At 35.0% G+C, this 12,191-nt stretch overlaps 1 protein-coding gene and 1 pseudogene across 1 annotated transcript; one reads left to right on the forward strand and one right to left on the reverse strand.

Annotated features, from left to right (window-relative positions):
• Positions 1-4,206: 4,206 nt before the first annotated feature.
• On the forward strand, positions 4,207-5,160 carry LOC102534699 (olfactory receptor 5B12). The gene has a single exon (XM_006214098.3). It carries the CDS (start codon positions 4,207-4,209, stop codon positions 5,158-5,160), a length of 954 nt encoding a protein of 317 aa, XP_006214160.2.
• Positions 5,161-7,825: 2,665 nt separating this feature from the next.
• On the reverse strand, positions 7,826-11,070 carry LOC102535125 (olfactory receptor 5B3-like; annotated as a pseudogene).
• Positions 11,071-12,191: the final 1,121 nt, after the last annotated feature.

Below are 12,191 nucleotides of genomic sequence, written 5' to 3' on the forward strand. Positions count from 1 at the left end.
TCACATCCCCACACGACTCTATTTGGTCTGATGTTAGAGAATGCAGCCCCTAAGTTGGTTACTTTGACCATCCATTTATTCATCTGATTTGTTAATGGTTGTCTCGTAGCAACAATGACCTTCCCCTAAGCCGCGATGTTGCTAAGAGCATGCAACAATGTCCGAAATAATAGTGATGATGATTGTGATGACGATGATCACTCCTCAGTATGAGGTATATTAGGGATTTTCTGATCATAGCAGCGGTCTTCAGGGAGGATGTTGGGGCCGACTTACTATTATTTGCAGTTCGTAGATGAAGACAGCAAGGCTCAGAGGGTAAGTGCCCTACCTAAGAAGAGTGAGCAGCAGATCCAGGACTAGAACTCTTGTTAGCTGATTCCAGAGCCAAAACCATTTTTTTTTCTCTAGTTTTCCCTCCCCCTACAGAACTTTAAACTCTTGGCCAAACACTAAAGAAGAGCATCACAATAGAGCGTTTATGTTTTTTCATTAACTAAGTTTCTGATTTAAGGTCTGTTCACACGTGAAGGTGCTGGAATTGTATTGTTCAGGGAGTAAGCTAAGCCTGCAGATCTCCTAGATGAAATATACTGTTTGCACAAATTTGCGTGCATAAACGAAATCAAGAAAATGCATTAAGGAAGCGATTTGTCCTTTGATATATTCAGAGTTTGGGCTCGAATGCTTTGAATACGTCTTGTATCTTTCATTTTGTTTCCTGCAGCCAGAGACTATATGTCTAAACAGTATAAAGATCCTGTTAGAACACGTGCATTTATCATGGAGCACAGAGAGGAGCAAGGGAAGAACCTGAGTCTCTGCTTTGTTCGGTGTAAGCTTGCATGACTTTGAACAAGTTATTTAAAACATTTCAATCTCAGTTTTCTCTTTCAGGGAATGTGATCATAGTAGTTGTCTAGACTAACAAGTTTTAACTTTATTTTTCCTCCAGGACAATGGCATATTAAAACTTAAGATTTCACATGTGGAGAAGAACACTGGTAACAAGTTTAAAAATAATTCCTAGAACAAAGGTGTTTTTTTCAGAAATTGAGAAATCTGTTTCTATCGTATTATTCAATTGAGCATTATTTTAGGGAAGCAACAGGTATCCTAGTAACCCTCATATCACCAATAGCAGAAGTGAACTTTGCCCAGAATTCTCCATGCTTTTGTTTTGACCCTCCTGTCTTTCTAGTCAATTTTCCAATCCCTATTCTCACCTTGAGACCCATAGGACTAATCTTACTATTATATTTCTCACTGTGTCACTCAGCATGGAGCTGAGAATTTTCATATTAGCCCTCAACTCCGACAAAATGATGTCCACATATCTCTATATCACTTTTCTTGGCCCCTACTCCACTCCTGCCCAACTCCTGAAATTATTCAACTCTTAAATTAATGTCAGTCATCAACATAACCCAATATACACTTAATCTTTCCTCTGAAAGTCCTCTTTACCTGCGTGGTCTAACTGAAATCTTTCTGTGTCCTGGGACAGTGTTTCTTTTGAAGTCATCTCGAGTGGCAGCAATTTTCTCTCCCATATACCTCTTACCACTGAATTTCTTCATTTTTTGGATCTTGTAACATTAGAATATTCTAATTTTTGTCTTTCTAAACTCTTCCTTTGGTGGTGTTTTTTAATCTGGTGAATTTAATGTATGTATGTTGAACCAAAGAAATTGCCAACGGAATTCAAATTAATGTGAGGCAGCCAATTCTCACCTCTGAATGCCAGACTTGTATATCCAATGGTTTATGCAACACCTTTACTTGGATGGCCAAAAGGAATCTCAGACTTAAGGAAATGATTTTTTTCCCCTTTGTCCCAAAATCTGCTTCTTCTACATCATTCTGTATATCACTGTAGAGAAATAGGAGTCAGCATTGAACCCTCTCTGTCTCAAATATCAATATTCAATATATTAGGATATGCAGTCAGATCTATTTTTGAAATATGTCCAGAATTGAACAATATTTCTCTCTCTCTCACTACTACCTTGATCTAAGCAATCATCCTCTCTTACCTAGAATATTGGAACAGCCTATGAAGTATTCTAGCATCTTTCACCTTTATCCTGCTAAATTCAATTATCAGCATACCTACTAGAGTGGTCTTGTTAAAAGAGAATCCAGATTATGTCACTGTTTTGTACAAATCCTGTAATGCTTTCCAATCTTTTTGAAATAAAAGCCTAATATCTTAAAGTAGTGTGTGAGGTCATTACAGCTTCACACTGCTATACTTCTCTGAACTTCCCACTGCAGCCTGATTGGTTTCCCTGCTGTCCCAGGAGCAAGCTTGGCCCCTTTAAACCCAGCGCCTTGTATTTGCTGTCTCCTCTGCCTGCTTTGCCCTTCCCCCAAGTATACTCAAGCCTACTCTCCCGATTCCTTCAGGTATTTTCTCAAAAGTCTCATTTTTACGAATGAGTCTCTCTCAGATCACCATATGTAAAATCATATCCACCTATCTCTAATTTCTGTTATCTCTCACAACCTTTAAAAACTTTTCCATTCATACTACATATTTTCCCCATTCATTTTACTTTATATATGCCTCTTTTTCTAAAATGTAGGTTTCATAGAAATTGCTGCTTTTCCTTTGACCCTCCAATATCCATGGCAATGTATTGCCGACAGTAGACGCTCAACAGAAATTACTGAATAAAATTGATGACTGGATTAAATATTTCATTGCTGTAGTGGGAATTAATCTCTTAAGGACCTTTAATCTCTAAACTGTTTAGCTAAAGTTTAGAGTGGATGAAATTTTCAAACTCCATTTTGGAAAGATTCTTGATTTAGAAAAAATAAGTGGAAATTTCATAATAGGATTTTATGTAGGCTTCAAAAGTTTCCTTAAGTAGTTCATAACATCAGTGATAATATATCAATATTTGTATTGTTTTTATCTGTGAGGGCTAAATCTAAGGTTTTTCAGGTGCTTGGAATGAAAGAATAATGGGACAAAAGAAAAATTCATCCACACTTTGAATTACTTAAGAGTGGACACATTTGTTGAATGCTTATTAAGTGTTAGACAAGATTATTATCCCATTTTACAGATGGGGAAACTGAGGACTGCATTCACTAGTTAATAAAATACATAGATTGTTTCTTGGCACAGCTAGAATGGCCATTCATATAAATAGAAAACTTGTGTGAAAAACTGGAGGACACTATATGAAGGATAAGAGAGTAGGAGTTTGGGAGGAAAGCAAATTACATGAATGACATTATCAACCCTTTGATTTCACCCTTATCTACAGGCCCTATTATATATCATCTGTCTCTCCAATAACAGAAAGATCAAGCCCTCTGTTTGAATCATAATATCTAGCAACATTTATAGTTTGAGTTTGCATTATCACCCTAATTAGCTGATGGGAAATTGATGAGAAAATTGATAGCTGAGTGATGTTGCATACTACCAAAGAAGAGGTTCATCAATTCTGTACGTGGTGGAGCTGGGATTTGCATCTTTCATCATGGCTTTAACATGGATCCAGATCAGGGACATCTGAATGCAAAAGTTAAAAAGTGCATTAATGTAATGAAAGTTAAAAACTGTTATTTTATAGATGTCTTTATTCCCTGTACGTGAATTTCTATTCTTTTCCACTGTGTGGTAAATTACACTTCTTGTGTACTGTGCTATGTAGTGAGAACATCTTAGGCTAAGGACATGGTTTATTTAGCTATCTTCCTATCATATAACACTATTCTTGACAAAATGGAAAGCCAAAAGAAATGTTAGTTGAATTAAAATGAATTCAATTTCACATTAATTTTATTAAGTTACTATGTGTTTAGTGTAAAGAATAATTTTTATTTACTTTGGAAACTTTGAATCGGGAGCTGGAGCTGTTTAGTTAGCAAAGAATCTGATGAACTTGCATAAATCCCCTTTTCTTGTCTTAATCTTAATTCAGTCTTCTAAGAAGTTAGGAGATTGGGGTGCATTATCTCTAAATCCTTTTATCTGGGATACTGTATATTTATCAATAATTTAAAATTTCATTTAGTTGTCATAGCGATGCTTTAAACTAAAGACTCCTGGAAACAAGTTATCACAATACTGAAATAAGGCACAGAATAATCGTGCTGGTTGATTTCAGTGGAGTCTTCCTTTCATTTATTATTCTGATTCTGTTTTTTTTTTTAATTGCTGCAGGTCTGACACATAATTCCCAAATGATCCTCACAGAGAACCGTACAGAGGTGACTGAGTTCGTCCTTGTGGGGTTATCTGATGATCCCAAACTGCAGATGCCCCTCTTCATCATATTCTGTCTTGTCTACCTCATCACTCTGGTTGGGAACCTGGGGATGATCCTGTTGATTCTGCTGGACTCTCGTCTCCACACTCCCATGTACTTTTTCCTCAGTCACCTCTCTCTGGTGGACTTTGGTTACTCCTCAGCTGTCACTCCCAAGGTGATGGCAGGATTCCTCACAGGAGACAAAAGCATCTCCTATGATGCTTGCGTCACCCAGTTCTTCTTCTTTGTAGCTTTTATCACTGCAGAAAGTTTCCTTTTGGCCTCAATGGCTTATGATCGCTATGCAGCAGTGTGCCAACCCCTGCATTACAGCACCACTATGACGACTAATGTGTGTGCACGTCTGGTCATAGGCCCCTACATCTGTGGTTGTTTGAATGCCTCCATCCACACCGGGAACATTTTCAGGCTCTCCTTCTGTAGGTCCAATGTGGTTGATCACTTTTTCTGCGACGCTCCACCTCTGCTGGCTCTGTCATGCTCAGACAACTACGTCAGTGAGATGGTTATTTTTTTTGTGGTGGGTTCCAATGCCCTCTTTGCTGTCCTGGTCATCTTGATCTCCTATCTGTTTGTATTTATCACCATTCTCAGGATGCGCTCATCTGAAGGCCGCCAGAAGGCCTTTTCCACCTGTGCTTCCCACCTCACTGCCGTCTCCATCTTCTACGGGACAGTCACCTTCATGTACTTACAGCCCAGCTCCAGCCATTCCATGGCCACAGACAAAATGGCATCTGTTTTCTATTCAATGGTCATCCCCATGCTGAACCCTATGATCTACAGCCTGAGGAACAAAGAGGTCAAGAGTGCCTTTAAGAAGGCTGTGGGGAAGGCAAAGTCTTCTATGGGATTTATATTTTAATTACATTGACTCAATAAGTCACCTTCATCCACTTTGGATCTGTCTGGGAAAAAAATGTTTACCGGTCCATTCCCAATTTTCTAATTTCTTATAGTAATTTCCCCAGCAAAAACCTTAAAATATATCAGACCTAGGAATAATTGGTTAAGAAAAGTCACTCATCAACATGGAATTCTTATAGTAAAAATTCTTCTTAAAAAGAATGTTCAACCACATTCCCACATGAACATGTGCATTTATATGCACGTATTAACATAAGCACACACATACTCACGAAACCCACAAACCTACAAATGGAGGAATTTGTTTGAGACATGAATAAGATAGATACATTGTTACAGGATGTTAAATAACTATTTTGATGTCTGAGAACATATTTTTAATATAAATATTTTGACCCACCTAATGGAAATAGTATACATATAGCATATACATATATAATGTATATAATATTATAAATTTGGTTTTAAAAATCATATTTCACTTTATCCTTTTGCATATGAAAATGCAATAGATTTTATATTTGAAAAAATTAACATTTATGAAAATAGCTCCAAAGACCTGAGTATTGATTTCTTATTGCTGCTTTGTTTTCCCTCATTTTTAATAAAAATGCATTCCTTTACATGGGCATTTACTTTCCTAGCTAAATTTCCATCTTAATACATTATTATCTGAAATTAATATGTTTACATGGCAATTTTAATTGAGAATACATGTCACAATATAGGAAGAAGAAAAGGATGATTTTAAAATTAATTAATTATTTATGTTTTTTTATGGAAGTACTGTCAGTTTATAATGTGTTAATTTCTGGTGTAGAGCATAGTGATTCAGTTGTATATCTATATGTATTCCTTTTCATATTCTTTTTAATTAAGAAAAAGATGTTAAAGACATACTTTAATTGACTTAAAATATAACATTTAATTAAAAAATTTTAAGCACCAAGAATTTTAACATTAATATCTTATACATAAATATTATGAATTTGTTAATAATTTTGTTGTTAATATTTTGAGTCTAACTTGTTAAAATATCTGAGTCTATTTGTATTCCATTTCTTCCCTCATATTTGGGAAGGTTTTGGCTGTTATTTCTTCAAATATTCTTTCTGCCATTTTCTCTCTCCCTTGAGACCTCACCTTGTATGTTTGTTGGCTCTGTTGACAGCATCCCACTTGTCTCGGGGACTCTGCTGATTTTTCTTCATTTTTTAAAATTCTTGTTTCTCAGACTGGATATTCTCAACTGACTTATCTTAAGTTCATTGATTTTTTTTTTTTATTCTGCCAACTTAAAGTTGCTGCTCATCCACTTTGGTAAATTTGATATTTCATTTATTTTCTTTTACAATTCAATAATTTCTATTTTTTAAATAATGTATATATCTATATCGGTGTTCCCTATTTGGTGAGACATTGTTCTCATATTTTCCTTTAATTTTTTAGACTTAATTCCCTTTAGTTTTGACCACAATTGTATTATCTAATTTAAATTTTTTTCTAGAAAGTCCAGCATCTGGGTTTCCTCAGAATAGTTTCTGTTGATTTTTTAAAAACCTTTGTATTGGTCATACTTTCCTTTTTCCTTGTGTAACATATATTATTTCGAAGATGGGCATTTCAAATAAAATGTGGCATATTCTGGAAATCAGGCCTCCCCTTCCACTTAGAATTTGTTGGTGGTGATGCTACTGTTTTTTGTTTAGTGATTTTCCTGGATTACTTATGTTAATTCCACATTTCTAGTTGTATGTTACCACCAAACTTTCTGCTTAGTTAGCTTAGTAGTCACCTAATGGTTGGACAGGTTTTCTTAAATACTATAAAGCATTAACTCTTATGAATCTTGCACAGAAGTCTGTATATGTGTCTGGGAGCATGACTGTGGTGGTCGGGCAATTTACATTCTTTTAATTCACAATTCCTGCTTGTGCAGAGCCTCAAGGTCAGTGTTGGTTGAAAGACTAAGTCTTTCTCAGGTCTCTTCTGTGCATTTTTTTTTTCTGCCATTTTTAAAATACTCTATTTTATCCTTTTGACAATTATTACATGAACAAGTTGTTTCTACGAAGCAATGAGGTCAAGATAGAAATATTAATCCTTTAAGATAGATAATTTTGTATCTCTAAAAAATATGCCTACAGAGAACATACTTCCATTTAAACACACATCATTTCCCCCCTCAATTTAAGTTGTTAGAAAAGTTGTTCAACTAAAGAAATAAGAGAAAACATGAATTGATGTTCTAATATTCCAACTAATGGTTTTAAATTATTTTTATTAACAACTAACCCCTCTCCATTTACCTCTGACAAGTTTCTCTCATACTTGTGCTTCTGTTTAGGGGCTTGTATGTGTCCCAGTTTCACATATATGTTTGCATTGTTATGTGGTAGGAAAAATGTGAGTGGGACAAATGAATAAATCAAATATCATTAGTCAGGTTTTGACAAGGAGGAACCACCACTTTTTATGCTTTCTCTTAGCCGTCTTTATTCAGGTATCACAGTTCTGGGCAGCTTATCGTTTTACTAGACAACAGACTTTTGAAGAGTGGCAGAACCAGAAAGATTTGAATGCAATTTGGGACTTAAAATGTGATTGTTTTCATGAGGAGGATCTGAAAAGAATGAAACTAGGTTATCGTGTATCCTACTGTGTTAGAATCCCAATCCTAGAGACAATTTTGCCTTCTCAATCACCTTCTTGAATGCACTCTTGACTTCCTTGTTTCTCAGGCTGTAGGTTACAGGGTTCAGAATGGGGGTGATCATGGTGTAGAACACGCGTGCCATTTTGTCTGTGTCCATGGAATGGTTGGAGCTGGGCTACAAGAACATAAAGATGAGTCTTCTGTAGAAGATAGAGGTGAGGTAAAAAACACTGGTGGACAAAGTCTTTTTGTGTTCCTAAGCTGAGAACATCTTTAAAATTGTGGTAAATAGGAATAGGTATGAAATTAAGATAACAAAAACTGAAAAAAAGACATTAAAGCTAGACATAAAAACAAGAACCACCACACTAATGTATTTATCAGAACAAAAGAAAGCCATGACTGCTGAAACATCACAGAAAAAGTGATGGACCACATTAAGACTTAAAGAGAGACTGATTATGTCCCTAACATGGATGGAGATATTCAGGAAACTGTAGGCATAGCAATCTATGACCAGATGAGCACAAACACTTGTCATTATGGTAGTGACGTAGCGTAGGGGCTTATATACCGCTGCATAGCAGTAATAGCCACTGAGCCCAAGAAGAAATTTTCTGTAGTGACCAAAGCTACAAAAGGAACATTTGATCGCAGCACACATTGTAGGAGATGACTCTGTGTTCTGTAAGGAACCTGGCCATGACCTGGGGAGTGACTGTTGAGAATTAACAAAAGTCCACCAGAGATAGGTTACTGAGGAAGACATACACAGGAGTGTGGAGATGAAAGTTCAGCAGAATCATCATGGTAATCCCAAGGTTCCCAATGAGAGTGATGAACCAAAATACAGTTAGAACTAATAAATGAGTTCAGTAAAGTTGCAGGATACAGAATCAATATAAAGCAATCAGCTACATTTATATAAAAAGGGGGAAAAGCATACATTATTGTCTTATTAACTAATTTAGAAAAAGTAATTGACAAAATTTCCTTTGCGTTCATAATAATAACAACGGTAAGTCTAGGGATAGAAGTGAGCCCCCTCAAACTGATACAGAACACTAATAAAAAGCCCACGGCTAACGTCATAGTCAAATGTGGATGTCTGAAATCCTTCCCTGCAAGATCTAATATTGGTGGAAAGAAAACGTACAGAATGGGAGCAAATATTTGTTTATAATATATCTGATAGAGGCTTAATATGCAGAATATTTAAAGGACATGTAAAACTCAAAAAACAAACAAGCAAACCAAATAGTTCAATTGAAAAATGGGCAAAGGGCTTGAATAGACATTTCTCTAAAGAAGATATACTAAAGGCTGATGGACACATGGGAACATGCTCAAAATTATTAGTTACTAGGGAGATATAAATCTATAAATCTCACTATAACGAGATTCTGTATCACACCCATCAGGATGGCTACTATACAAGAAAAGGGAAACCAAGAAGTGTTAATGAGAGTGTGGATAAATTGGAACCCCGTACATTGCCAGTGAGAATGTAAAATGGAACAGTTGCTGTTGAAGACAGTTTGGTGGTCTTCAAAAGTTAAACATAGAATTACCAAATGAATCAACCATTCTACTCTTTGTGATATACCCAAAGAATGAAAACAGGTTCTCAAACAATACTTGTGCATAACTACAAGTATTCATGCTGCATTAGCAATTGCCAAAACGTGAAAACAATCTGAAGTCCATCAATTGAGAATGGATGATCTAACTGTGATATATACATACAATAGAATATTATTCAGTCATAAAAAGAAATAAGGTATTGACATATGCCAAAACATGGATGAGCCTTAAAAACATTACACTAAATAAAATAACTTCAGACATAAAACATCAAATATTATGTGATTTTATTTATAGTTATATCCAGAATAGGTGAATCTAGAGACTGAAGGCAGATTATTGGTTTCCAGAGGGAGGGGGCCTTAATGAATATAGGATATTCTCTGTGAGAGAAAAAATCTCTTGGAATTAGATGTGATTGTTGGGCAACATTGTGAATGTGCTAAATACTTCTAAATTGTACACCTTAAAATAATAAATTTTGCTATGTACATTTCATATAAATTAAGGGACAGACAGAGGGAAATTAAACAATAAGATGAGAAAATAATGTAACTACAAAAGTAGAATGATGAAAATTAAACAAAAGAATGCTTTGAGTCTCCTGAAGGTGAAGCATACAAGGACAGGGTCTTCCCTCAAGCTGCTGGACACTGATAATCATGGTTTACTTCCAGCAAAACTGATTTCTAACATCTGGTCTTGAGAACTGTGAGGAAATAAATAAATACATGTTATTTTAAGCCCAGTGTATGGTAATTTGTTACAGCAATCATAGGAAATTAATATAAAATCTTTGTTGTGTTAAACCATTGGCTTTTCAACATAATGTGTTAACGCAGCATGACCTAGCATTTTTTTTTGTCTGTGTTCTATTTTCACAAATAGATGATGAGTTTTTCTGTTCAGTTCCTCTTATCATTCATTTACTCATTCATTAAAATCTTTTACTGAGTCCTAACTCTGATTTAGGCTTGAATCTTTGTTAGTAAACAAATGAGAAATTGTTTTAATATGTACAGAATTTTTTGTAATGGGGAAGACAAATTAAAGAAGTAAACAAACATTACAACAAATACACAATTATATATTTTGATCAGCATTATGAAGGAAAAGATGATAGGGAAAAAAAATCTGTGGGGGGGAAGAGATTGGCCCACATAAGTTTATTTCTACACCAAATCACAACTTCAGTAGACTCTCCTGAATACTTTTATGGAGTAAACATTAGATTAGATTCTGAGAATGCATACCTAAATGAGATAAAAATCTTTGGTCTCAAAGAGCTTGCAATTCAGTAGTACAACTAAATCTGTAAAAACAAACTCGTATAAGTACTAAGTGTTTTAATAGTTATATGGAGAAGGTTGACAAATTAGATGATGGAATGAAAGAAGGAGGAAAAGAAATGGAAAAGAAGGGATACTAACATTTTGAGCAGCTATTATGTTTCAGGAAGTGTGTTATGTTCTGGCTCATTCAGTACCCATTTAATATAATTCTGTGAGACATGAGTTTCCCCAGTAGTAGCTCAGAACACTTAAATGACTTTTCCTATGTCACACAGTTTGGTTGGAATGCATTCAAATGGAATTACTCTATATAGAGTATCATGTCACCTGCATATACGGACAGTTTACCCTCTTCTTTTCGAATCTTTGAGGTCATATTTTACATCTTCACATTTATCCTTTGAATGTTAATTATAGTGATAGTTGCTTTTACATTTTTAATATTTTTGTTTTTTTTAAATCTACATACTGCCTTATTTAAATGATCTTCAATTATTACTACATATTTGCTTTTGTCATTAGGATTTTTCCCTTTCCTATAAATTCTTATTTCCTTTCCATTAAGGAAGACCCTTCAACATTTCTTTTAGGGTAGGTTTAGTATTGCTGGATTATTTTAGTTTTTGCTTGTCTGAGAAACATTTCATTTTTTCTTCTATTTTGAAAGATAATCTTGCTGGGTAGAGTATCCTAGGTTGCAGTTTTTTCCCTTTCAGGACTTTGAATTTATCATGCCACTCCCTTCTGGCCTGCAAAGTTTCTGCAGAGAGGTCAAATGATAGCCCTATGAGGGTTCCCTTGCATACGACTTTTTCTTTTGCTGTGTTTTGAATTCTCCCTTTATCTTTAACTTCTGCCATTTTACTTATGGTATGTCTTGGTTTGGGTCATCTGTTCCAGTTCATCTTGCTTGGGATGAACTCTGTGCCTTGTACCTGGATATCTGTTTCCTTCTTTAGGATTGGGGGTCTTTTAGCCATAATTTCTTTAAATAGATCCCCTCTCCTCTTTCTGGAATCCCTATAATGGAAATGTTGGGATGTTTTATATTATCCTAAGGGTCTCATATGTTACTTTTGACTTTTTAAATTTGTCTTTCTATCTGCTATTCTGGTTGGGTGATTTCCATTATTCTATCTTCCAGATCACGTATGCGTTTTTCTGTGTCATTCAGTCTGCTGTTTATTGCTTCTAGGGCATTTTTTTTATCTCAGAAATTGTATTGATTGAGTCTTACTTATAGTTTCTAGTTCCTTGTTAAAATGATCTATGTTTAGATCAATTTTCTTTCCTAATTTAATTAGCATGTTTATTATCAAAATTTTTAATTCATTATCTGGTAGACTGATTATCTATGTTTCATTAATTTTTTTTCAAGATTTTTCTTTTGCTTGTTAAATTGAGGGTAGTTTCTCTGCCTTTTTTAAACTCAACTTTCTCTGTCTTTATGAATTTAGGAGAAACAGTTATCTTTTGTGATCTTGAAGGATGTTTTTA

This window comes from Vicugna pacos, chromosome 10 (assembly GCF_048564905.1).
Source record: "Vicugna pacos chromosome 10, VicPac4, whole genome shotgun sequence".
NCBI lineage: Eukaryota > Metazoa > Chordata > Mammalia > Artiodactyla > Camelidae > Vicugna > Vicugna pacos.

What these genes read in the sequence shown, in the direction of transcription:
- LOC102534699 (XM_006214098.3), top strand. Translation starts at nt 4,207, where the DNA reads ATGATCCTCACAGAGAACCGTACAGAGGTGACTGAGTTCGTCCTTGTG.